The 27,959-nt window shown below is 35.8% G+C and overlaps 1 protein-coding gene across 1 annotated transcript; it reads left to right on the forward strand.

Annotated features, from left to right (window-relative positions):
- The first annotated feature begins 4,864 nt into the window (after window positions 1-4,864).
- LOC125874035 (uncharacterized) lies at window positions 4,865-26,868 on the forward strand. The gene is made up of 4 exons (XM_049554845.1): window positions 4,865-6,043; window positions 9,015-9,099; window positions 26,259-26,300; window positions 26,404-26,868. The coding sequence occupies exons 1-4, from the start codon at window positions 4,925-4,927 to the stop codon at window positions 26,469-26,471; spliced, it is 1,314 nt and encodes a 437-aa protein (XP_049410802.1). The 5' UTR covers window positions 4,865-4,924; the 3' UTR covers window positions 26,472-26,868.
- Window positions 26,869-27,959: the final 1,091 nt, after the last annotated feature.

Consider the following 27,959-nt stretch of genomic DNA (forward strand, 5'->3'; position numbering starts at 1 on the left):
CCGTAGATGATATGGGAAATGTAAGAGTAGATGATGGAGAGAGTTTAAGTTATTCTAGCCTCCTATATTAAAATGGTCATTTTACATAAACAATACCCTCTATCTCTAATTACTTGTCCACTTTTGAATTGATACACTTATTAAGAAAACAATTATCATAGTGAATTATTCTTATTAATTATGAAGATGAATTATAAAACTTAAGATTTTCAAGAAGTTCTACCTTTTTCAAAGTAATTAATTAAGGGTATAATAAGTAAAAAAAATTGTCCTTTCTTGATTAGTCAAAATTGACAAGTAATTAAGGACAACTAAAAGAAAAGTGGACAAGTAATTAAGGACAGATGGAGTATATATTATTTTCATAACGGGAAAGGGTCATATTTGCCCCTATATTTTTAGAAAAGGGTCATATTTACCCTTCATTATACTTTTTTGATATATTTACCCTTACCATCCAACTTTGAGGCCATATTTACCCTTCATCCGTTAAATCTCCATATTCCCACATAAATTACCTATGTCTACATGGATTTTATTTCCTCCTACATATATCTAAAACATTATTTAAATTTTAATTGCCCACAATTTTGTTAAACTTCCATTGATTAATTTGGAAGTTTGGAGAGGAATACTAGAGAACATAGAAGTTTAGAGATGGTAATCTGTTTCGTCTCTCCACCACCAAATAGGTCCGATCATCCCAAAAAAAAAAATCTTAAACCACCGTTAATTCGTCAGATCTTCACCACCACCGAAAAACTGAAACACCACCCTTGAACAATCAAATCAAATCCACCAAATAAATATATTTCTGAACAACATTAAATAATCTAGATATATAGAAGTTTTCTAGTAGTTGTGTCGAATTTAGTCTCATCTCATCCCCGTTTCTCCATCAATAACCACCGCGTAACAATCTTGTAGCCACCAGAAACCAACTTGAATCCTCCATCTCCATTGTTGAACTTCACATCACCCTCTCCACCGTCTAAAACAATCGAAAAAATAGAGCACGTGTAGATTGTTTGTAAAAATTCTACCTATTTTTTAATCAAATCGAGATTAAAGATAAAAGTTGGATGTACTTAACAAAAAATTATTGGATTAAATGTTAAAAATTGTATTAGTTCTTAATCTTATTGGTGTATGATGTGAAAAAGGATATATATAATTTTTTATGTTTGTTGTATAAAACGCCCATGGAGAAAAATTAAGCAGAGGAATCAAAGTTGGATTTATTTTGGTCAATGGAAAGGATTTAATCGTGTGGGCTGAGTTAAAATAATTTAAATAATATTTAGATTTAATTAGGAGAAAATGAATTCCACGTAGGTGCCACATAGGTAAATTTATGTGGGAATAAGGAGATTTAACGGATGAAGGGTAAATATGGCTTCAAAGTTGAATGGCGGGGGCAAATATATCAAAAAAGTGTAACGAAGGATAAATATGACCCTTTTCTAAAAGTACAGGGGCAAATATGACCCTTTTCCGTTTTCATAATTATCATTTATAGTAATATAATGTATTTTACCATTTATGACATTTTTGGCTCTCTCTCCCTCCTATTTTCTTTTTTTTTTTCCAGTTTTTCACTCTCTTTTTTTTTTCTCGTTTTTCACTCTCTTTATTTATTTTTTATTTTTTTCGTTTCACTCTCTTTAATTCTTTTTTTTTTGTTTTCTCTTTCTCCCTCTCTCCTTTTTTTTTTCTCTGTTCATCTTTCTATTTTGTACATTTAGTGAATATATAACTTAAATATTTTTAATATAATTAGAAATATTATATGTGATTTCAAACATTTTGATACTTTAAATTAGTTTACATTTTTAAAATTTATACTAATGTATGATTCGAATTGTGTTATAACTATCGTTTATATTTATACAATTTTAATACAGATTTTTCAGAGCTTCACCTCTTTTTTGATAAATCATCACCATCAGACCACCAAATGCTTATATTTAATACAGTTTTGATACAACTTTAATACAATTTCTTAGAACTTCGCCTAATATACAACTAAAACATTTTTTATACAAATATATTACAAGTATTATATGTGAATTTCAAACATCCTGATACTATTTAAATTAGTTTACATTGTTAGAAATGTATTACATTTGTTCTACAATAATAATAATACAGTTTTGATACAACTTTCAATACAATATTGATACAACTTTAATACAGTTTTGATACAACTTTAAAACAATTTTGATACAACTTCAATATTGTTTTGATACAACTTTAATACAATTTTAATACAACTTCAATACATATTTATATCAAATGGTTATTAAAGCTAAAATTATGTCATATATGGTAATAAAAATAAAGTAACACTTAAAATCGTAATTAGTCAAATAAAATATATTATTTATGTAAAAATCCCTATTAAAATTAGCTATAGAGTCCATATTAGCACAAGTCCAATATATGTTATTTATTTTAGGGTTAATATATATTTATATACATCTTACCTGACATTCTATGCAACAATCAATCTATGCATACAAAAGAAAATAGAGGTCAGCGGAAAAATCTTACCTGACATTCTCAATTTGATTTTTGTTTTCTTGTTCGTGCAATGGTGTTCTCTTTGTGAATTGGGTGTAAAGGCCGCAATTATTTGTACAATGACTAAAATTAGAGTAAACCTTATTTAATTTATTTTAACACATGGATCAAGTGACATAGATTATTAAGTAAATTATGAATTTGATCCATTAAGTAAATAATATATTTATTTGAAAATGATGCAATTTTAACCCATTAAATAACAATAGGGACATTTTTGACCAAACTATTGAGACAAACATATTTGTAGACAAGGATTATTGATGTTATATTATTTTGAATATGTAAAATGCATATATGAAAGTGTATTTTTGTGTAAACTTAAGTATTTGTTCAACATAGTTTTGCATCAATATATAGTTGCAAATGTTTATAACTGTGTATCTTTATACGTCTTATCACTTTGAAGTGTAAAATATTGGGCCCGTACTCAAGCACAGGTCATGCCCCTCTAATACATTTATAAGAGATTATTGTTATCATTATTTAGACAACTTACAAAAATAAAATAAAAATTGCTAACTTCCAATAGCAAAAAGTAATCACATTAATTAGCAAGATCTTTCGGATCACATTAAGGGTAGCTTCTGATTTCTAAAGTTGTTTCTGCCCTAACTCCACACCCGCACCGCACCACATAAATTATGTATTTTTTAATTTTACCCCGTCCCGCAACCACATTTATCCCAACCCGCCTGTCCCGCATATGCTTAAACCCGCCCTACTTCGCACCCGTCCCACTCCATTGCCACCTTTAGTTGACGACATAGTATTGATTGAGGAGACACTAAACAAAGTTAATGCTAGGTTGGACATTTGGAGCTAAACTCTAAAGTTCAACGAGTACAAGTTGAGTAAGACCAAAATGAAATATTTGGAGTGCAAATTCAGTGTTGTATTGAATGAAGTGGATGTAAAATTAAGGTTTGTAATAATATTTTAAAGAGAGAAAGTTTTAAGTATCTTGGGTCCGTAATTTATGATAGTGGAAATATCGACAATGATGTCATACACCGCATTGGGGTGACATTAATGAAATGAAGGTATACCTCTATAGTCTTGTGTGATAAGAAAGAACCCCCTAAACTTAAATATAAGTTTTACACCATAACGATGGTTATACCATCTTTGTTATATGCAGTGGTCATATTCAGTCATCTTTGTTATATAAGTTTTAATTCGGTGTACATGTTATTCTTGATTGATGTTGATCTTCCTGTTTCTGGTTCTGAGAACTGGTACATACCATTTATCCATGCTAATATATGTTTTTATTCAATTTCAGAGTTTAAGAATATTTTTTTCCTACTCTTTTCCATTTAATCTAAATTATAGCTACCAATTATATTATATTATATATATATATCCTTTAACTTAGTTTCAATTGACGTTTATACCATTCAAATTAGAGTGTACATAAGTAGATGCTAAAACTTGTATACTATTGGACAAATAGACACATATCATATGTGGCATCCTACCTGACAATTTGCAGTCCTACAAGACGTCCTACTAAATAATGCCACATAGAATGTGTATGTCTACTATTCAATTTTATACAAATTTAAATATTTACTCATATATATTCAAAATTGAAGGGCACATATGACAACTAATGCCAAGTTAAAGAGAACGTTTATGTATTACTTCCGTCCCATATTAATCGATCATTTTGTTCTTTTACATGCATATTAAGAAATCATAAATAAGAAGATAATTTTACTAATTCACCCTTTAAAAAACTTCTTGAGAATTTTACAAACAATGTGAACACTTTAAAAAAGAATTAATTGCAAGGTTAATGCATGAAAATTTTAATTAGTGTTTTCTTAATTTAGTAATGTGGACGATTACTATGCGACAATTATTTTTAGTAAGATGATCAATTAATATGAGACGGAAGGAGTATGTCAAATATCATTACTCCCTTAGTCTAACAATAGTTGTTCAATATACTATTTTGGGATGTTCAACAATACTTGTTTGCTTTATGAAATCAATATATAATTTTACACTTAGTTTCTTTTTATCCTTATAATTAATTATGATATAGTAAAATTATCTTTCTTATTTATAATTTTTTAAGAATATGCAAAGTCTATAATGAACAAATATTGTTGGACCGAAAGAATAATTATTAACAAGGCCAACAGGCGTATTTTTTTACATGTTTCAACAGAGGAAGCAAAGCCCACTGCGAGTCCGAAAGCCACGTGTGAGTTTCTTCACTTGGGCAAAGAGCCCTCATTGTTATAACGCCTGCGAAAATTGAATCTGCCCTTCTCCGCCGCGGACATCCGCTGCAACCGGTGGCAGCCATTTAACTTACTAGATTGCAGTAATGCCGAAGAAGAGTAACGGAAATTCCGACAACCACGACGGAGATGAGCCGGAGGATTTCGTCATTCCATCTTCCAGTGCCGAATCACAAGACGCCGATGAAACCGAGGAAGAAAGCGACGACGTACAGAATGTTCACAAGGAGTATGTAAGCGATACGGACAAAGAAGAAGAAGAGGAGGAAGAAAAAGTCGAGGGTAGCAAAGTCGGTGATACTAACAGCCGGGGCAGGAAGGAGGATTTGGAAGTACAGAAGAAGGTTTATAGAAGAAAGGGGAAAAAAATAGTGGATGGTAGTGGGCACAGCGAGAGTGAAAACTTGAAAATATATACGAGAAAGAAGAAGATGATAGAAAAAGAAGAGGAGGTTGAAGAAAAGGAGCAAAATGTTGGTGCAAAAATGGCTAAAAGCAAAAAGGATTATAGGGAGAAACATACGAAGGAGAAGAATGAAAAGGCAAAGAAGGAAGATAAAGTGAATGAAGGTAAAACGGCAAAGAACAATGGAGATTCTAGTCGTGGAGGCAAAAATGAAAAGAGGAACAAGAAGGATAAGAGGAAGGAAGTAGAAGGAGAAACAAAACTAGCAAAAAAGGGAAAGAGCAATGGAGGTTCTAGTCATGGAGGTGTAATTAAGAAGGAAGAGAACAAGAAGAAGAAAAGGACAGACGAACGAGAAAGAGAAGGACAATCAGCAAAAAAGGCCAAGGTCAATGGTGATTCGAGTCAGTTGAAAAAAGAAGAGAAAAATATGAAGAAGACACAAAATAAAAAGGAAGGAGATGAAGAGGCTGAAGAAAAGCTAGTGAAAAAATCATATAGCAATGGAGTTGCAAGTCCAGCTACAAAGGAGAAGATGAAAAGGGAGAAGGAAAAGGAGGGTAAAACAAATAATGGCAAGGTAAAAGATGAAGCAATTGGCAATGGTACCACCAAAAAGAATGAGGAGAAGAAATTGAAGGCAAAGAAGAAAAGGGAGGATGATGAAGAGGAGGAAGATGAGAAGAGTGAGAGTGCGCTTTACCAATTTCCCCATAACCGAGTCCATCGGATAATAAAAAAAGAAAATGCTGATATTAGGATGTTACACGAAGCAACCTTCCTTGTTAACAAAGCTACGGTATGGCTCTACAATCCTTATTCAATTGTTCAATATTTGATGCTGTACATATAATTTTCATTGTCTTATGTACATTGATGTTATAAAAGAGTTCCTGATAAGGCATTTCTCATATTAATCCTTTCAAAATTCGTTCTTTGACTTCGAGGACTTCTATTCAAGAAGTGACCAATTAACACAAATGCAGTCTAAAACCTCCATTGCTCACTGATTTTGGAGGTTGTTAAACTTCTTTTAGTGTTATGTGGACTATGAGAATGCTGCTGGAGGCATTTATGATATACACAATATCTCAAGTAAAGAAAGGTGAAGTAAGTTTTGACAAGAATCACAAGATCATTTAGTGTAAATGCCGACATTTAGATATATAAGTTAAATGTTACATGATAATGACATAATAGATGGAGATCTAACGAAAATAAATCAAAAGAACATCGATGAAATGAAAAGTAGTCCGAGTGTGCTATGTGATGAGCAGATAAGAAGTGTTGTAACACATTGAATCTCGGGTCGTTAAATACTAACATATTTGCTAGATGAATGGTGTAGAAATGTGGATATTAAGATGAATGTTATGTAGAATACAGAAAATTAGAGGTGATAATATCTAACAGAGGATGTAAATAACACAAATAGACGATAAAATGAGAGAATTTCACCTAGGTAGTTTTATCGTGTCTTATGTTAACCACAAAGAACCATGTCTTACTATTACATAAGCCTGTATATGCACCGACTCAGAGGTGTGATAATGCGATGACTGAAGAAGGTAATAGACTCTTAGTAGACCTACGATATCTCGGCTTAAATATTGACTTGGCTAAGAAAAGACACAATGAAAGCAATTCATATAGGTGATACCAATTAGTTGGGATTAAGGCTTAGTTGTCTTACACTTATAATAAGTCTGATTTTGATAGGGAGTCCTTTTGTCGTGTTAGAGACTTATGCCCGTATTACTGATGAGTGTGTGGTTTAGAGAACCTCTAGTTCTAGAGAACTCCTTATTTGCCCTTTAGACAGCACTGGAATCAAGTGAAATTGAATAGAAGTATAGAACAATTTTTTTTTTTTTTTGGGATTCATGAATCCGACCTCAGTTGATTTGAGGTTGAGGCATAACTGTTGATTGAATTATTGGAGATTGCAGAAGCCACTTACCAGTGTGAGATTTGGACTAGGCTGCTAAAGGCATACATGATTTGGCCTAATATCACAAATGGAACTCCTTTTTTTTTTCTTTGAGAAAGTAATGAAACTCTCTTTTTTACAGGAATAATATCATAAGTATAACTAGGAACTTATTGAAGCCACAACAAGTAATATGGAACATAGCTGTGAATATTATTCACATCCTTAAGCTAGAGACGATCCTTAGAAATACCATATTCTTAGCTGGCCTAAACCAATCCATGCCTTACTTCCTCTAGCATCTAATTGTGTTGGTGAAATATTCATGTCTCTCATGCATTGAGGAGTAAGACTGGTGGAACATGGAAATCCTTGTTTCAAAGTCCATTGAATTGGGTAGATGCTTCGTATATTTGGCAATTGTAAATCTAGTGTCATTTATTGGACTAGAAAACATCTATGATGCTTTCTGATTTTTTATGTTGTGTCCATGTTGCTTTTCTTTTCTCTGGTAATATAGTTGCACCAAATTAGTTAATTATTGCAGTCCAGGTTTATATCATTTTCTCTACAACATTTTATTTTATAAGCAGAGACTATTTGAAATGCTTTTGCTGAGTATTGAGGCGTAGATTCTTTACTTTGAAATTGTAGTAGCATTTTGTTGTCCATTATATGATCGAGAGAAGAATTCCGCTCAAAAGTGTAAGACCCGTTTCTGGTGAATTGCTTGCTTCGAAACAGTTTCATTGTTCCTTCCTTTTTCCTATCATATTTTCTGTAGCCTTGGTTGTTTCACTGTAAATTTTCTTTTGTTTTTATGTTATTGGTTCTTCTTTGCCCCTTCCAGCATCTTTTTTTTTTTTTTGAACATTGGTAAAGTTGTATTCTTTAGCATTAAGGACATGCTGGCCACCTTAAAAAATTTACAGCCCTAACCAAATTTACAAGCTCCCTATGAATTCTATAATTTGATCTACATCTTCTATACAGAGCTGTTTACACCAAAAAAGTAAAGATACCAAACAATTCCATTTTACTTTGTGAAAGGAATTAGATCTATCTTCAAAACATCTCCCATTTCTTTCCTTCCACACTGACCACCATATGCATGATGGTATTAGCTTCCACCACTTCTTTTGAGTCTTGCTACCCCCTTCTAATCCAACATTTAAAAATATCAGAGGTGTGTTCTGGCATAGTCCAGCTGCAGCCTGTGATGTTGAGAAACAGCTCCCAGAGCTGTGTAGTGAATTTGCAATGTAAAAATAGGTGTTTGTTTGTTTCCCCAGTCAAATTGCATAGGAAACAACTAGGGACTAGTTGCATTCCGTTCTTCTGTAACACTTCTTGAGTTAAGCAGGCTCTTTTGATGACTAACCAAGTGAAGCATTTCACTTTGGTGGGGATCAGTTTGAAATGGACTTTAGATTAAGATCAAGCCTAAGCCCAGGGTTTTAGGTGAAGTAAGCTGCCTATTTGGATTTGTGCTTTCAGCCTATTTGTCTTAGGTGGTCTTCTGGGTTGTGTTATAAGGAGAATGAAGGCAAATAAGAAAAGAAAAGGATAAAGGATTTGCTTTTGAGTTAATTAATTTGGTGCAACAACAACAACAACAACAACAACAACATATCAGTGTGATCCCACAAGTGGGGTCCAGGAAGGTTGGGGTGCACGCAAACCTGACCCCTACCTATGCTTTCCGATAGACTATTTCAAAGCTTGTGGAAGTTACTAATTTTGTAACTGGAGTAGTAGCAGCAGTATTAGCTTTCGTCTGCATGTTAACTTGCTACACATGCTTACAATGTCTTACATAATTTTGGTTGCTTCCATGCAGGAGAAATTTCTTGAAGTATTTTGCAGGGAGGCTTATGCTTGTTCTTTTCTGGATCGCAAAAGTTATGTTGGATACAACCATCTGTGTGAGTATCTCTCAATCCATCACTTGTAAAGCTAGATCAACATGACTTCCTAGTGTAATAGCTAGACCTTTTGATGTTACATTTTAATCATGAGTAGTGTCTGAGCACATGCAACATGCGTGTATGCCATTTCTGTGGGAACAAACCTTTAAAAGAATTACATAAATAATATTCAACAAATATGTTTGAATTATGAAATAAAAATTGATTTTTTTCTACAAGTTTTTGAAAATGAAAAATGTTGATCTGATTTAACTAAATAAAGAAAAAAAATCATGCCCCACACTATCATTCATCTTTTGTGGGTGGTAAATCTTAATGAAAAAGTGGAGAAAAAAAAACTAATTGTGTGCATACTAAATACACATTGGCATGTCAACCAAGTTTAACCGTGTTTGGCTAAAAGTTTCAGGGAAAATCTTAATAAGGTGAAGATAGTGTTGCTAGATAATGTTGGCACTAGATAGAGAGAATAATGTAATGGAAGTTACCAATTTTTTAAAAAGAGAATAATGTTAAAATCAAGGTTAGAAAAAGAAGACTTACGTGTATGTGTTGGATTCAAACTCCAAGATCATACCATGAGTATACTCACAAACATCTTTTTTGAAACAAAGAATGTCCTTAGAAAAATATGAAAAAATAAATGAAAAGAGAACCTACTGAGTGAAAACGATATCAGATATCTGCAACCAACAAAGTATACAAGCATGATCGTTTTTTTTTTTTTTTGAAACTGGTAAATGTGTATTCCTCAGCATTAAGGACATGCTGGACACCATAAAAAAGTGTTAGATAAAAAAAAAGCAACTAGAAAACAAGATACTTACAGGGATCTTAATAAATCTACAAATTGGTCTATATCCTCTAAACCTACTTCTTTACACCAAAAGTAGAAAGATATTATACAATTCCATTTAACTTTCTGGATGGAATTGGATCTATCTTCATAACACCTCCCATTTCTCTCTCTCCAAATTGTCCACCAGATGCATTGTGGGATGATCCTCCACCACTTCTTTTAACTTTTGCTGCCTCCTCGTTTCATCCAGCAACTAAGCAAAACTGCAGTATGCTCCGGCATAGTCCAGCTTGTCTTTGTTATGTTGAGAAATAGAGACCAAAGTTGTGCTGTAAAAGTGCAGTGCAAAAATAGATGACTGTTTGTTTCATTTGTCTCATTGCATAAGAAGCACCTGGAAACTATGATGTCCCCTTTCTTCTTCAAAACTTCTTGTGTCAGGCATGCTCTTTTAACCACCAACCAAGTAAAGCATTTTACCTTGGTTGGGGATGGACTATTCCATAAGTTTCTCCATATTTTTGGTTGCCCTCTACACTGTACGTCTGTACCCTTTCTTCCATTATATAAACGCTTTTAACGGAGAATTGCCCATCAATATTGTGTTTCCATCTTAATGTATCTGGTTCAGTAGTAGTGCCATTGAAATCGTCAATCCTATTTAGCAAATCGGCTACTCTATCGATCTCCCAGTCATTTAGCAATCTCCTAAAGAATTAGTTCCATCCCTGTGCACTCCACATATCATAAATGGTGCCATTTGGGTTGTTGCTTAGAATAAACAGGTTCGGAAAAATCTCCATTAATGGACTTTGCTCCTTCCAAGCATCCTTCCAGAATGTTATTCTTTTCCCATCTCCAGCTCTCTTCTGCAAGTTCCCTTCCAGTTTGGGCCATAGAGCTCTAATGGTCTTCCAAACTCCAACTCCATAAGTGTCAGTGCTCACATTGGTACACCATGGGTTGAGTTCACCAAACTTGTGTCTAATTACGTCCCTCCATAATGCATGATCCTCCCCATTGTATCTCCAGAGCCATTTCATCAATAAACTATTGTTCTGTGCTCTCAGATTTCTGATGCCCAAGCCACCTTGTTCTCTACTGTGCATTGTTGTCTGCTAATTGACTAGTTTATATCCTTTGCCCTCTTTACAGCCATGCCACAGAAAATCCCTCTTAAAGTCTGTCCAGCTTTTTCATAACTTTGGGAGGTATGGGAAATAGAGACATTACATACGTAGGAAGTGCATCAAGAACAGAGTTGATAAGGATGAGCCTCCCACCTAGTGATATGTACTGTGCCTTCCACCTAGCCAATCTTTTTTCAGTTTTCTCTAATATTCCATCCCAAATTTCCCCTGCCTTGTGTTCACTGCCCAGAGGCATACCAAGGTATGTAGTTGGCATAGTTTCAACTTTGCACCCTAAAATGATTGCAAGATTTTGGATATTTGGCACCTCTTTTATCGGGAACAAACTGGTTTTCCCCAGTTAACTTTCAAGCCAGAAGAAACTTCAAAAATAGTCAAAATCATTCTGATGTAACCTATTTGTTCAACCTTTGGCTCACAAAATATAACTGTGTCATCTGCATACTGTAGGTGACATACCTCCATTATTTCCCCTCTGCTATTTCCTATCTCAAACCCTTTAATCCATCTATTTTGTAATGCTATCCTCATCATGCTATCAAATCCCTCCATTGCTAGTATAAACAGGAAAGGAGACAGAGGGTCACCTTGTCTAAGACCCCCTTCAGAACCAAAAAAACCTACAGGTTCGCCATTCACCAAAACAGAGGACTTGACAGTTTTAATGCAAAAGTCAATCCATTTCAACCATTTCTCACCAAAGCCCATTTGACTGAGAGTATTCAACAAGAATCTCCAGTTGGCATGATCATAGGCTTTTTCTATGTCTAGCTTACACATGACACCTGCTTCTGCCCCTTTAAGTCTTGAGTCCACACACTCACTAGCAATTAGGGCTGCATCCATGATCTGTCTTCCTTTTATAAATGCCATCTGATGCTTGTTAACTAAATTGTTAACCACCTTCTTGAGTCTTTCAGCCAGTATCTTTGCCACAATCTTATATATTCCACCTATGAGACTTATGAGACTTATAGGTCTGAAATCTTTCAATTCTGAAGCTCCAACCTTCTTTGGGATCAAGGCTATGAATGTTGCATTGAGGCTTTTCTCAAACTTCTGATATTCAAAAAAATATTGGAGAGTCTTCAGGATGTCCTCCTTTATAAGTTCCCAGAAAGCCAAATAAAAGGGCATAGGGAATCCATCCGGCCCTGGTGCCTTCTCCATAGCACACAATTTAATGCCTTCTAAGATTTCATCCTCTTCAAATTGTCTTTGTAGCTCCTCCTGTTCTTCTGCAGATATCCTTGTAGCTTCATGTAACACTAACTCTGGCCTCCACTCTTCTGCCTCCTTATACAGGTTCTTGTAGTAATTTTGAATAGCTTCTTTGATCTCCTCTGCATCTGTCACCTCCATACCATCCACCTTCAAGTTATCTATGGAGTTTACCCTTTTGTGAGCTGTAGCTATCCTATGGAATTGTTTTGTATTTTTGTCGCCCTGTTTCAACCATTGTATTCTTGATCTTTGTCTCCAAGCTATCTCCTCATTTCTTGCAACTTCTTCAAACTCTAAGGCCAAATTTGATTTTTGCATTGCCTCATCATCTGTGGGAGCTCTTTGTTCCTGGATTGCTTCCAAAGCTGCAAGCTGGTTTAAAATGTCACCCTTTCTTTGTTTCCAGTTGCCCCTGTTGTTTCTATTCCACTCTTTTAACTTTTCTTTTAGCATCTTCAGTTTCTCAGCTAAATTATAGTCAGGCCTCCCCTTAACAACAAAAGCTCCCCACCACTGTTGTACCTTTTCTTTGAACCCTTCTACCCTCAGCCACCAACTTTCAAATTTGAAGTATTTTTTCTTGAAGTTCAGCTCTCCACAAGATAGCATGATTGGGTTGTGGTCAGATCCTATCTTTGGTAATACTGCCTGTTTGATGAGAGTAAACTGCTCTTCCCATGATGAAGAGTATAAGAATCTATCGATTCTTGAGGCACTTCTATGATTCTCCCCCCTTCTCCAAGTATAACCTCCAAATAAAGGAGGATCCACAAGCTCCATCTCTTCAATGCATTTAGAGAACTCAGACATTACTCCATTTGTTCTGAAACAGTTTGTTCTTTCATTGGGGTATCTGATTACATTAAAATCACCTCCCACCACCCAAGGTCCTGCACACCTTCCCCCCGCTGAATATAGCTCCCCCCATAAGTCTCTTCTTTCCACTCTTTTACAATCAGCATACACTGCTGTTACAAACCAAAAAAGATTAGAATTTTCCCCAGACATTTTACAAGTTATGCTTTGGTTGCCATGTTCTACCATTTCCCCTTTCCAAACTCTCCTGTCACATAAAATAATTATTCCCCCTGGCTACCATCTGCCTCTAAATGTATCTCTCCCACCCATCTATTGTCCCAGATACTATGTATGAGTCTATCTATATTTCCCCCCAACTTTGTTTCTACCAAAATATACACATCTGCACTCCATTGATTAATCAGATTCCTTACCACCCCCTCTTTCTTTCGTCATTAAGTCCCCTCACATTCCAAGACACGATCTTTATCCTCATCTATGCATAATGGTTAGTCTCCTCCCACTTATTCTAGGTTCGCCATCCTTGAATTTCATATCGAACATTAAATTCTTGAGCTCTTTTGGAATTGTGTTATTGTTGCTATTTGAGGATTTACCCTTTCCTGCGTGTCTCTCCAAATATCTCTTTTGATCCAGCTTCATGCACAAAGCATAAGCCTCTTTTTCACATCCCTTGATAGCTGCTCCAAAGGCTTGCCCTAATTTGATCACATTAAGGTGTACCCAGATTGTAGCCCTCGTCTCTATCATCTCTTCCGTGAGATTTTCTTCGATGCTCAATGGTTCTGGTTCATTGTAAGTGACCAGCTGATTCTCAAAACTTTCTAGAAAGGAAGGATCTGCCCCGCTCATACAGTAATTATTTGTCTCCCCTTCAAAAGCTATGCTATCTTCTTCTTGAGTCATGTCCTCTGCCTGTGCCTCCTCGATTCTCTGATTTCTGGTTTTTGGTTCTCCTTCTTCCATTTGCATGTGTTTTCCCAGTTCCCAATCCATTATATAGTGCTTAAAAGGATGTTTTGCTTCTCCCCAATTGGAGTTGATGAAATCAGAAAAAGGCTCAGTGAACATAGCAGTTTTGGGCTTGCTAGAAAGGCCCAAAAGTTGTGGAGATGGGCTTGTGTTTTATTCAGATTTAAAGTGTGCTCAGGGGTCCCACTTCCACTAGCCATGTGACTGTTGTCCTTTTCTTGTACCCATTCCTTGTAAACCTCGATATCCGCTGTTTTCTTTGTTGCTGGACCTTTTCCTCTTTCTAACACTCTATTTCTGTCTTCTAGCAGCATAGGTCTGTCTTTTGTACCATCAAGCAGTATGTCACTATCACCTCGATCTGCTCTCTTCTCCACCTCCATCAATCTATATGTCGCCGGCGACTCAACCCATACCGGCAGTGAGTATATCAAACCATTATCGACGATCTCAATCTTCGTGGGGATCTTCTCCCTTGGTCCTCTAACTCTGATTCTTGCCCATCTCAGATGATTTTTTATTTCTGTCTCCTCTTCAGTTTCTAGCCACCCCCCACATTCATCACATATCTTTTCCATCACCTTATTGTTCCAGAGCTGCAATGGTAGCCCTAAAACCCTAATCCAAAACCAATCAAACCTTTTTTCATCTGGGAAGGCTCCTACTGTTGGAGACCACCATTCCAGCTTCAAAGTCAGACCTTGTCTCTTCCATTCACCCATGATAACATGTTCAGCCATTCTTCTGGTCTGAAATTCGAAGAGGAAGAGGAAGCCACTCATGTCGTACACCTGAACATTATGAGCTCCTTTCCACGTTTGTTGGGCCCATCTGCGCACTTCATTTCGAATTGGCATATCTCCTTCTCCACAAAACCTGCCAACGAGACATCTTCGTAACAGGTTGCTGTCATCTACATCTGAAGACACCGTCAGCATTGAATTCTCACTGGCTACATTCATTTCTCTCTTGCTCCATTTACTATTGTGCAGAGCTCCCTTGTAATCCCCCTTCCCAGCGATTGTATTGAGATTTAATTCACTTTTTGTAATAAATTCCCCTTTCTTCTCTACTTTTCTCTCAATGAAGTTTTCCACTCTTGTTACCAGACTCCCCCATCCCTCATTAAATGTATTTTCTGGAATAATAATTACTGATCTACTCTGCCCATTCACTGTAATAACAGAATTAAATCGCCCATACTTGTTGAACTTCATGGAGCAATAAATATATGTTGAAATGTCTCTGCATCTCCATGTTTTGAAGTTTTCCCCCCTGCTTTCAGAAGCTTCCCTTAATCTTTTGCATAACCAAAGTAAAGCTCCCCTACTCAATAGCATACGCCTGGTACTCTCCATCAACTCAAACCATCTCTCTGAAACAGATATTGACTCTGTAAGATCATAAGATCCCCCCCCCNCCCCCCCCCCCCCCGTCTGAAATACAACCTGTTCTCCATGTTCTAAATGCTACCTCGAAAAAAGGCAAGAAAGGGAAGAGATTCCGATGGCAGAGAACCACCGGAAAAGGGGCTCTAGACACCCAAAAGGGATCTCTAGAATCCACCTAGGGAAAAGTGCCTGGGAGCATTTTTGTTCTAGTAGACTAGTAGCACTCATGCATAACAGAGAATTGTTGAACAACATTTCATCAGCTTGTTCTTAAAGTTGGGAGATGAAATCCTTACCAAATTAAGATTTCATGAATTTGATTGGGAACACAAAATGATATCATAAATTTTAGAGGATAACAAATATATCGTAGTTGTACATTGGCTTTTATATATTTGTATGAGTAGTGGAAAAGACTTATAGGATGGAGCTTAAAGAGGAAGTGTCCTTTAAAATCCTATTTCTTCACGTTTTCTAACGGTTAAGAGAGATCTCATTCACTTATTTTTCTTTAATCCATTTTTACTGCATGACTTGATGCATATCTAAAAATTAAATTGACTATTCCAATAATCTGATTAGATGTGTTGATTATTGTCACGACCCTAACTACCCCCCAGCTTTGATTGGCAACCAACAATCCCATTATTTGCCAGGAGAACCGAACAATAAAAAAATAGCTAACATAACCCGAAAAGAATGATGAAGTCTAAAAAAACCAAATCATAGATTACGAATTCAATGGAAATAATGAAAGGAAATATCTCAACAAACCCAACTAGAGCCAAAATAACCCAAGTCCGGAGAATCTATAAGAATCAGTTCAAGTATCTCATGTTGAGTATGCAAACCCCACTAAGAATAAGGAAATAGAAAGATAGATAGATATGTGACTTCTGTGGATCTAGAGCATGGCTCACCTCAAAGCTTGTAAAAGACTTGGTGTCAGGTGACTCACTCATCAACCGAAGCGTTAGCTAACACACTTGCATATGTAGCAGATAGGGTTAGTCACAAAGACTAAGTAAAGTCTAGCTCCGGTCCATCTCGTACCTGGAGCAAGTAAGCAATACACACACACACATATATGTATATACATATATACATACATATAAATATATATATATGAATGTGTTCATATATATATATGTATATACATATATATATGAATGTGTATATATATATATATACACAATATGCTAAGGAAAATAGTATACAAAGTGTAGAAGAGAGATATTAGTCATGTCAAGAAAGATGATGATGAGATGCAAGCTAACGTAGTACAACAATACACGCCAATAAAACCTTAGAATTGCGGAGGGTCTCTTGCCCAACTATCTTACCATACACAACTACAAAACCTCGGAATTGCGGAGGGGAACTCTGGCCCAACCGTCTTACTACACAACAACAAAACCTCAGATCTGTAACTCTGGTCCAACTGTCTTACCATACACAACAACAGATTTTCAGAACCGCTAAGGGTAACTCTGGCAGTCTTACCATTTCGGCTGTGAATGGTGGCTTTGGCCCAACGCCTTACGCGGAGTCTCTTCGAGATGTGGAGGGTGACTCTAGCTTAACTATCTTTATATACACCCAAGGACATGTAAAATCAAGTAAATACATCAATCCTAAGGCTAAATAGCCACACAACCATACAATATGAGTAATATTCAAATCACAACGTATCTTGAAGATATCACCAAATCTCAAAAGTGTAAAGGAATCACAATATTAACAAGTCTGCCGAGCACACACTCACTCCACACAGGTGCCAGATAGTCGAAAACATATATGTAGGCAAAGACCAAGCTTAGAAGAAGTGAAGAACGGTACTCAGAAGTTAAGATCTTCTCTTACCTAGATTCATGCTACAAGTAAGCTCACAATATCCAAATTTGTGCCCTCAGGCCTCATAGCAACTCAATCTAAGCAAAAACATAAATAACGATTTCAAATTAGTGTAGAAAAACTAATTTAGGACACCTCGGGGTTAAAATCATATCTTGTGTCAACTCAAACTTGCCGTCGGTCAACTATCTGAGATCAGAAATTTGTCGACACATTATCCATAAGCCGTAGAGTCTAAATGTATAGTTAATTTCTCAGTTGGAATCCACTTGGTCGTTTAATCCTTCAACTTTTCAATTTCCTCCCCAATCTAGGACTTAGGGTTCAATCTCTTAATTTCCAAGTTCAAATGTTTTTTGAAACTGAATTTCTAAGTTCAAATTCTTCAGATTAAATCCAACCTATAGCATAGTCTCTTCTTCAGCACTGAATAATTTATCATAAACCTTTAAATAATTATACCCACATCAAAAAGGTAGTTGAAATCACGAAGAGAACTCGTGGTTTATCTCAAAAAGGGGTTAACGGTGATTTTTCACTTCTATATTTCTGCAGTAGCTGCTTAAACAAACCCTCTAAATTTCTATTGGAAGCTTGCTGCTACTGCGTACCAGAGGCGCTGTGATATCGCTGTGTTTATACGTTATATCTTCAAAGTTGATCCAGGAGAAGTCCAGAGCCCACCTTATAAGGTCATAAACAAGACCCTTAAACTAACTTGTGCTCTTTCCCTCAAAGTTCATGTCTAAAGAGATGTAATTTAATCCCATATAAACCCCTTGCTTTATCCTGCATAAGCCATATTTGTACATAAATTTATTGGCAAGACCTTGTCATTAACTTTGCAATCTAAACTTAGAACCAATGTAAAGCTGCCACCTATGCACGCCTTGGCAAGACCCACTGTAACATGTCCCTATATAACTATAATGATGCCTTGAGGCTGATTAAGTAGTTGAACTTTTCAGATTTATATACTTTCCCAAAGTATATTAATTTTTCACAAAACACTCTTTTGATGGTTGTCCAAGATAGACGGTAAGTCCCTTACATACTCATTTTTTCAAAGCTTCACTTCCTACTTGGTGCCTCCTATAACAAGATTATATATGTATAAACTCATTAAATTAATAATAGTCGCACTTAAGAAATAATTTAAAAATTTATACTAACCAACTTATGACAATTAAATGAAGCCACTCAATGCATTGAATGCAAACGGAATTTTTACGAGATGTACAAGTATACACTAATTATATCTAAAATCCCATTTATTAGAATATATATTTGCATTTATTATGTACAATAATATCATAGGGTAATGTTTAAGTGAAGGGTAAAAAAGTCTATTAACTTTGATAGACATTTTAGTAATTTAATTTTCAGAGGATTCATAAATAGTTATTAGTGGAGGTGTTTGGGAGTTCCTACTTCTAGAATAGGATGGAAAAGAGAAAAATCTCACTGACAGAAATTTCTAGGAAAGAAAAGGAAGAAAAGAAGAATGATCATAACCAACTTGTGGTATTCAGGGATATAGTGGAAGTTCCACTACATATAAGTGACTCAAATAACGAGGAAGAATTAGTGGAACGGGCTACCTTATGCATTCCCTCTAATATCATCAAGTTAAGCCAACAATTTGGTGCCTCCTTTGAAGGTTAGGAGAAGAAAGCATATTAGCTTTTAAGATAGATCAGAAGAGAGGGTTGAAACAAAGACCTAGGGGAGAACAAGACTTATAAGCAAAACAACAATTCCAAAAGAGGTGTGAAACCTGACTTTTGACATGAAGTTCAAAGAAGGGGAGCCAAGGAACAGAAGGAGGATTGCACTTGCTGGGAATCCACGAAGATCAAAATTTTAACATGGAATGTAAGGGGTTTAAACAAGGTGGAATAAAAGGAGTCTTGTTAGAAATTTGCTGCTATAGTAGGGGGCTGACATATATGTGCTAGTTGATACAAATCTGTCAAGGTTGGTGAGTTTTTTTTAGCAAATGTGGCGTAAGAAATGGACAGGGAAGATTCTCTATAAGATGGAGTGGAGGGATAGTTGTGTTGTGGGATAAAGGAATTGGAGGGGGGGGGGGGGAGTGGTGGACAGTGGTGACCAAATTGATCACTTGCAAGTTTGAAGGCCTTGACCAAGACTTAACTTGGTGGTTCAGAGCAATTTATGCTGAATGTAGCAAAATTGAAAGTACGCAACTATGATGGGAGCCGGCTGCTATAAAAAGTGTATGTAAAGGGCCATGGGTCATTTATGGGGGGATTTCAACATCATCAGATATCCAGACGAGAGAACAAACTGCCAAAGAATTTCAGGAGCTATGTTTGAATTCTCAGACTAATAACATGGAATTCTTTGACCCTCTTTTATTTGGAGAGTCAATACACATGGAGGAGGGGTGACTATCACATGAGTGCTTCCAGATCTCTTTCAAATTTGTGGAAATCCTGATGCCAATGTTGGCGATTGCTGGACTGAACAGGGCTGGGATCTAGTTTTTAGAAGACTTCTCAATGATTGGGAGGTGGAAAGGGTGGCTGAGATATTAGGGATGCTAGGCGGAGTGACCATCAATGCAAATGCCACAGACAGGATGTTGTGGAAGCACAGCAAAGATGGCCTCTTCTCAGTCAGCAGTGCTTACAGAAGAGGTCTACAGGTGATGGCAGGGAGACCAACACACCTCTGGAACTATTTTTGGAAGGGGGATATTCCTACAAAAGTGAAATGCTTCACTTGGCTAGTGATAAAGAGAGCTTGTTTAACACAAGAAGTACTTCAGAAGAAGGGTAGACAGCTGGTCCCTAGGTGTTTTTTATGCAATTTGACAAGTGAAACTAACAGCCACCTCTTCTTGCACTGTAATTACACTGCTCAAATCTGGAATTTGTTCCTTAGCATCTCAAATTTGAATTGGACAATGCCAGAATGTACATCAAACGTGTTGAAGAGCTGGGTAAGGAGAGGGGGTACCAAGAGCCAGAAGAGATGGTGGAGGTTAATACCATCATATATATGGTGGTCAATCTGGAAGGAAAGGAACAGTAGATGTTTTGACAATAGATCCAATTCCATACACAAGGTCAAATGGAATTGTATAGTATCTCTACTTTTTTGGTGTAAACAGTTGTGTATAGTAGATACAGATCAGATTGTAGATTTGATAGGAAGTTTGTAATTGACACTTTTTGGTGGTGGCCAGCATGCCCTTAATGCTGAAGAATACAACCTTACTAGTTTCAAAAAAAAAAAAAAAAGAATAGACATTTTTTTTCTGTTTCTCATTTGGTGGAACTTTTCCTTCCAATTAAACAATTTTTGCTTCCAAAATTGGGTTAGATCACAATCATTTTATTAATATGTGGTGATTGGGAATTCAAGAAATAATATTTTATGTTTGAACAATGGGTCACCAGAAGTCCTGCTTTTATCCTGGCCTCTAAAACATTTCTCTTGACAAGAATTTATCTACATGATAGAATATGTATAACAAGCACCAAGTGCTCATATTGCGACGTTATTGTTGCTGTGATTGAAAGCTACTTTAGGGAAACTGAAAGATTGGGGGAAGGACAACTGGAACAATTGGAGACGAAGGAGAGAGGATATTTTGTGTAGACTCTCTGGACTGGAGAGTCTCATGGAACAGAGAGCACTCACTGATGATAAACTCCAAAAAGCTCATCTAGCTATGGAGTTTGAGGAGCTTGCCAAGAATGAGGAAATAACTTGGAGTCAGAGATCTAGAGTTCAATGGTTGAAGAATGGGGACAACACAAAATATTTCCAGAATTCGCAATGCTCATAGGAGATTCTACTCTATAGACACACTGGAAGAGGAGGGGGTTACTATCTCTGATCTATATACCATAAAGATGGCCATCCATTTTTTTTTATTAGAACTTATACAAAGAGATAGAAACTTGTATCAACATAACATGGGCTCACAAGCATCAACATTGAGGAACAAAAGTGGCTACAAAGACAGTTTGAAGAAGTTATTGGGTGCATTAGAATTTGTGCTAGTGACAAGGCACAAGGGCCTGATGGGTTTTCAATGTGTTTTTATCAAGTCCCTTGGGATATTCTGAAGGAGGTTATCATGAATACTAAGCAACATTTTCATGAATATCAAGTCTTTGAAAAGTGCCTCAATGCCATGTACGTTGCTCTCATCCCCATGAAAAGTGGAGTCTTTGATCTGAGCGATTTTAGGCCCATAAGCCTTACGGTGGGATATATAAGTTGGTAAATAAACACCAGATAACTTTCATAAAGAAAAGAGATCATGGATGCTGCTCCCCTTGAGTATGTGGATTTCAGATTGAGAGGAGAAGAACTGGACATCATGTGCAAGTTAGATTTAGGAAGGCTTATGATCATGTCAACTGGGATTTTCTTCCAAGTATACTCAAACAATTGGGGTTTTGAGAAAGGTGGCTGAAGGCTTCTGAGCATGTCAACTGGGATTTTCTTCTATGTATACTCAAACAATTGGGGTTTGGATAAAGGTGGCTGAAATGGATTGTTTTTGCTTTAAAACTGTCAAGTTCTTAATTCTGGTAAATGGAGAACCTGTAGTTTTTCTTTTTCCATCTGAGGCGTCTCAGACAGGGTAACCCTCTCTCACCATTTTTGTTCATAATAGCCATGGAAGGTTTTAACAATATGATGAGGCTGACAATTCAAAACAGGTGGTTGAAGGGATTCAATTTGAATATTACGGCAGGACTGGAAACCTGTCATTTGCTTTATGAAAATGTGTATTGTAATCTTTTGTGAGGACAAAACAGAGTAAATTAGCTTCATCAGGGTGTTGTTTAACTTTGGAAGCAAGTCTCAGTTTTATGTGTAAATTTGAGGAAAAGCAGCCTTCTACCTATCAAGTGGCTCAGATGCGGGGACTGGCTAACATCCTGGGGTGCACAGTAGGTCAACAACTCCAATTGTTTATCTGGGCATGCCTTTGGGCACCAAATACAAGGACTTGGGATGATAGAAAAAACAGAGAAGAAGCTAGCCTGGTGAAAATCTCAAAATCTTCCCTTAGGGGGAAGACACATTTATTTAGTGCTAGATTCTTACCTACTTATGTTATGTCCTTACTTCCCATCCCACCAAAAGTTTTGAAGAGGCTAAATAAACTGAGAAGTGATTTTTTTATGATCTGGAAACAAGGAGAGGAGGGGGTTTCATTTAGTTAACTGGAAAATTGCTCAACTTTCCAAGACATCATGTGGCCTTTGGTGTTAGGAATCTAAAAATCTGATGAAATGGTTGTGGAGATATGTGGAGGAGGATCAAACACTATAGTAGGAAGTCATACAAAGCATGTATGACCAAAGTAACTAATGTTGTTACAAACCCTTGTGGAATTTTAGTATGGAAGACAATAAGGGCTCTCTGGCCTTAACTATCAGGTAATATCACGTACAGGGTGGGTAATGACGACAAAATTCTTTTCTGGAAAGAAGCATGGAATGGACTGTGGAGGCCTTGATGAATTCCTTCCCTGATTTATTTTCACTTTGTAGCAAACTGGAGGTCACAATAGTTGAATGTTGGTTCAATGGATGGGTATCTCATTAAGGAGACATCTGAATGACAGGGAATTAAGTAGAGTCGCACAACTTTTGTAGTAGGTCGGTGGTTTGAAAGGGATCTCTCCAGGTCCCATCACAATTAAAATAGAAACACACTGAGATTCGCGGTGAGCAAGCTATAAAAAAGAAGTGAGAACGATCAGGCTGTGGGATAGGACCATGGAAGTAGGTATAAAGAGCTTGAGGTCAAGTGTTTTTCTTAATTGTTGGTGGTCAGAAGAACTTGTCTTACACGGGAAGTATAAAAAGGAAAGGGTTCCAAATAGCATCCAGATTTTTTTATGCAATGAGGCATAGGAGACCAATAGTCATCTGTTTTTACATTGTAAAGTAACAACACAGATCTGGACCCTATTTTTGAGCCTCACAAACAGTGAAACAACAAATGGTTAATGCCAAAACATACTGCTGATCTGTTGGTTTCTGGATCAGAAGAGGGGGGAGCAAGAGCTTAGAGAAGTGGAGAATAATCCCAGCATGCATATGTTGGACAGTTTGTAAAGAAAAGAATGAGAGATGTTTCGAGGATAAATTTTATTCTATACCAAAAGTTAAATGGAAATGTATTGCATCTTTGTTGGTATAAAAGAGGAAGTAGAACAAATAGTTGATCTTTTGGGCTCTTTGTAATAACTTTTGCTACCGTGTTTCTTTTTGGAGGTATTCAACACGCCATTAATGCTAAGGAATACAACACTACCATTTAAAAAAAAAAGGGTTTATTACATATGTGGATTTGAGTTAACATAAAATAAGAAAATATCTTAATTTGGGATTCTTAATTACGACATAGCAGTGAAGAATATTCAATACGATATTCTTCGATTATGCTTGATGTTCAAACAATATCTACTTTCAGTCTTACCACATGGAGAGGTATAGATATAGATCATCTATCTGTACCCAACTAGTTCGGAATCATTGCATTGAAGATGTTATAACTTTGAGTTCTCAACTATGACTTGAATGTTGAAATTTTACTTTAGTTACTGTAGTAATTTTTAGCATAATAAGTTGCTTAGCTTTAGGACGAATTTGAATTTTAAAGTGCTACTAGGTTTTGTTTAGATATTTTTGGTTTTTTTGTTTTAAGTTGGCTATTTGAAGTCTTCCTATGCTTAATAAACATATTGAGAGACATTTCAATTAATATTTTGAACCCTCTTTTTTTTTTGTTGAGAAAGTTAGCATTTTATAGCAATACACCAATGGTGTATTTCAGTAGTAATTACATCAGGAGTATACAATAAGCAAAATCAAAAGATATACTATCATTTATACCCCTCCTAAACTATCTAAAAAGTGAGTAATCGCCTCCACCTCTTTGGGGAGGACATGATTATACCAAAAATAAAGGGCTATAAGACGGTTCAACTTCAAACTCTGGAAAGGGATGCTCTTGTTTTTGAAGCATCTCTGGTTCCTTTCCTTCCAAATTGTCCACAAGATGCAAGCAGGGACAATCTTCTATCTCTCCTTGTGACCTGATGTATTCCCTTCTCTATTCCAGCATGGACCTGATTCCCCTCAAATTCAAAAAGACCTGCCACAATTTCTCTGTCACTTTGCAATGGAGGAAAAGATGGTTTGTTGTCCCATCTTTTTAAAAATCCATCAATGGTACCAGTGCCTCATTGATCTTACATGATCTGAGTTCTTCCAAGGAACTATTTTCAATCATTTTTAACCCGTGCTTACAATCACCTTAACTTGCATCGCAAAAATATAGCCCAAAACTTACATTTCAAATCTTTAGCCCAAAACACAATTCGATATACAATAATGTGTCCGGTATATAACAATATTCAAAATATTCATATTTCTTTTTTACAAAAATGTTTTATAACTTGATATACAATATTATACATCAATATATAATATTATTCGAAATTATAAGAGATATTTATGCACCCATATACAATAGTATACAATTTTAAACACTATTATACAAATATATTCCTCTCATCAAGATCTACCATTTGGCTGTAAGTTTGGATTTTTTGGAGGTTGGGAGAGGGCAGTGGCCCCATGGCAGCCCTCTAGGGCCCTTAAGCTCCTCCTTTGGGCCAATTTAGGTAAGGATTGAAAACCTTGGATAAATTATGTAAAGTAACTTTATGGGCTGTACTAGAGTATAATTATCTCTAAAAATATCGAGACACATTTTGAATCAAATATTTTCAACCCTTTTTATTGCACCAACTTTTAAAAAAACCAACACATAATTATGAAGAATATTTTATAAAGATAATAATGACGAATAGTTTACACTAGTTTTTAATTGTTCTTTGGTTTCATCAGTATTTATATTGTCTCAATACATATGGATCTAAATATCTATAAGATTATATAGTTGGTCCCAACTAGTTTTGGATCGAGACCTTATTGTTATTATGTTAATTCAAGTGCATGGTTTCAATACCAGTTGAGGCCTGCCTCTTTTTTCTTGTTCGCTACCACTATTCATGGGCTAACCCATTCCTAATCAAAAAAGAAACTAAAAAAAAAGAAGTAAAATAAGAGAAAAGGAATCCGCTTATTTTATAATTGCTCATGTTGAGTTCAAATGTCATTTCTCAAATTGCTACCCGTGCAACACATTTTAATGAAAATTTTGGAGGAAGAAAATATAAAATGGACAGAAATAGGATTGGTGGATATAATGATCCTGAATTTGCAATTTTGCTGTCCTACACTGTTTCTATTATGCCTCTCTACCTCACACAAGGTAGGACTAAGGTCTGCGGACACCCCACCCTCGCGTGGCCCCACTTGTGGGATCTCACTGGGCATGTTGTTGTTGTTTGCTATTCCTATTACCTTTTGATTTGATTTGCAATTTAGTTCGAAGAGTTCAAATTAAACCCAGGTTGTGATTGGTGGAACACTGTTTGTTATTGTGATTTTAAGTATTATACACAGTCAATGTCAATGTAAATAATATTTTACTCTATCTGGTCATAGGATATGTATAGGCAAATTATATGTTACTTGTCGTAGCAGGTAAAGTTGATCTGATGGTGTAATATTAAAACATTGACGGTGTATATTACTTGGACTCTGTCATTATAGTGTTTCAATTCAGCTGAAGTTTGAACCATCAATTTTCTGGAATTCTGTTTCCTAAAAATAAAGTAATGTTCTGGAATCCTGATTGTCGTGTCAATTTAAGGAGAGAACTAGAAGGAGCAGCTAAGATATAATCCATGAAATATGTTGTAACATCTTTTTTAGTAAACTTGATTGGTGTAGTTGTAACTTATAAGTATAACCAATTTGTTTCTGAGAAGTCACCTTATTTAGTAACTTGACATGTTTTTGGTTGTTTCAGCTTCAGTTGTTTCCAAACGACCCAGATTTGACTTTCTTTCAGGTATCAATTACGGGTTTTCCAATAACCAATGATGTGGCTCTAATAAAAAGTATTCTTCTCTTTTCCGCTGATTCATTCTTTGCCTATGATGCTATCTTTGTAGATTTTATTCCCCAGAAAGTAAGAGCTGAAGATGCTTTGGCTGAAATCCCCAAGGCTGAGGAGACATGATCATGGTGATCCGGAGTTGATGCCTTGTACAATTAATTTTTTGTTGTTCGTAGACAACCACTTGCTACACTAACTACCTATTAAGGGCAGTGACTTAGTTTTTGATTTGCTTCATTTGATGACTGTGTTGGTATCAAGTACGTGATATATATAATGAGAGAGAAGGCAAGGGGAAGAGGGTAAAAAAAGGTGGGGTTTAGGGGCTCTTGTGTTCTAATCAGTTTGATTTCCTATCTGTGCAGTTTATGCCTGTAAATAAAAATGTATTGTCTCTCAAATCTTGAACATCTAGGTCGACTTACGAGTTCCGATCAGGTATTGTGTATCATAATTTCATTTGTCATGCTCTATTTAATCGTATGGAGATGATAATGTCATATTTGTCGGTAAAAACTAATTATGATGCTGTCTGTGATTCTGAAGCTTAATCCTGTGAACTTACGGTTGAGAAGTGACTTGTTTTCTGTTCTCTTCTTTTTAAGCTTCACAACAATCATAGATACTATTACCGCATGAAGAAGAGGCATATTTAGTTACATGTTTGACAAGACGTTATTTTATGTTTCAATTCCGAAGCACAAGTATGTTATGTTGCAAGTTTGCAAGAAAGATTTCATTAATGGTTAAATTCTAGGATTGAGAGTATTGTTGAGCAATTGAGGGGGTTGAGATGCTCACACCTCCAGTAAACCTACGAATCTGTTTTAAAAACTAATATTCTTTTTCCTTTCTTGCACCAAGCCAAGATATGCTAGCTAATTCATTTCTAAGAAACCTAAATGACGTGGAAAAAAAAGGACAAAAATAAAGGTTATGAAGTTACCTAAATTAGTATGCTATATAATCTCCATTAACTCATCATATGCTTGCTTTTAACAATCATTAAGGTCAATGGAGGTATATAGCGCACTAATTTAGTATGCTATCTATATATCTCCTAAAAGGATCCTATCCATCTACTCCACGGGTCCTAGGGGTTAAAAAAACTGAATCGAAAAAACGTTATTGCTATTGGGTTATTGGGTTTTTAATGGTTTTATAAAAATAATAATTGGGTTAATGGGTTTTTAATGGTTTTATAAAAATAATAATTGGGTTATCGATTTGGTATTGGTTTTTAGTATTGGGTTATTAGGTAAATCGATAACCCATCAAGACGATTGTAAGTTACTACTATACCCTTCATAAATAGTAAATATTAATATTTTAACATAACTAGATACTATATCAGTACTCTACACTATGATATACACACTTCACACGTCATAATACTTCTACTTCACATCAGAAATTTCATATTATATTCTGGTTGTAACATATAATTGTAGCCTTCGTACTACATCTATTCTTATTGATGCAATTTCTCATTATATTTCTTGTTTCACTATATCAAAACATTTAGAGTTGATTTGCTTGTCTCACTCTATCGTATCAAATTGTTAGAGAAGTGAGAAATCATGTATTTATTTTATGAGCATTTTCTTATTG

Source organism: Solanum stenotomum, chromosome 8, assembly GCF_019186545.1.
Source record: "Solanum stenotomum isolate F172 chromosome 8, ASM1918654v1, whole genome shotgun sequence".
Lineage (NCBI taxonomy): Eukaryota > Viridiplantae > Streptophyta > Magnoliopsida > Solanales > Solanaceae > Solanum > Solanum stenotomum.

Excerpts from the sequence above, each read along its gene's own strand:
- LOC125874035 (XM_049554845.1), top strand. The coding sequence starts at position 4,925 with ATGCCGAAGAAGAGTAACGGAAATTCCGACAACCACGACGGAGATGAG. Across the intron at positions 6,044-9,014 it reads TCCTTGTTAACAAAGCTACG|GAGAAATTTCTTGAAGTATT; the intron begins GTATGGCTCTAC and ends GCTTCCATGCAG. Across the intron at positions 9,100-26,258 it reads TGTTGGATACAACCATCTGT|CTTCAGTTGTTTCCAAACGA; the intron begins GTGAGTATCTCT and ends TGGTTGTTTCAG.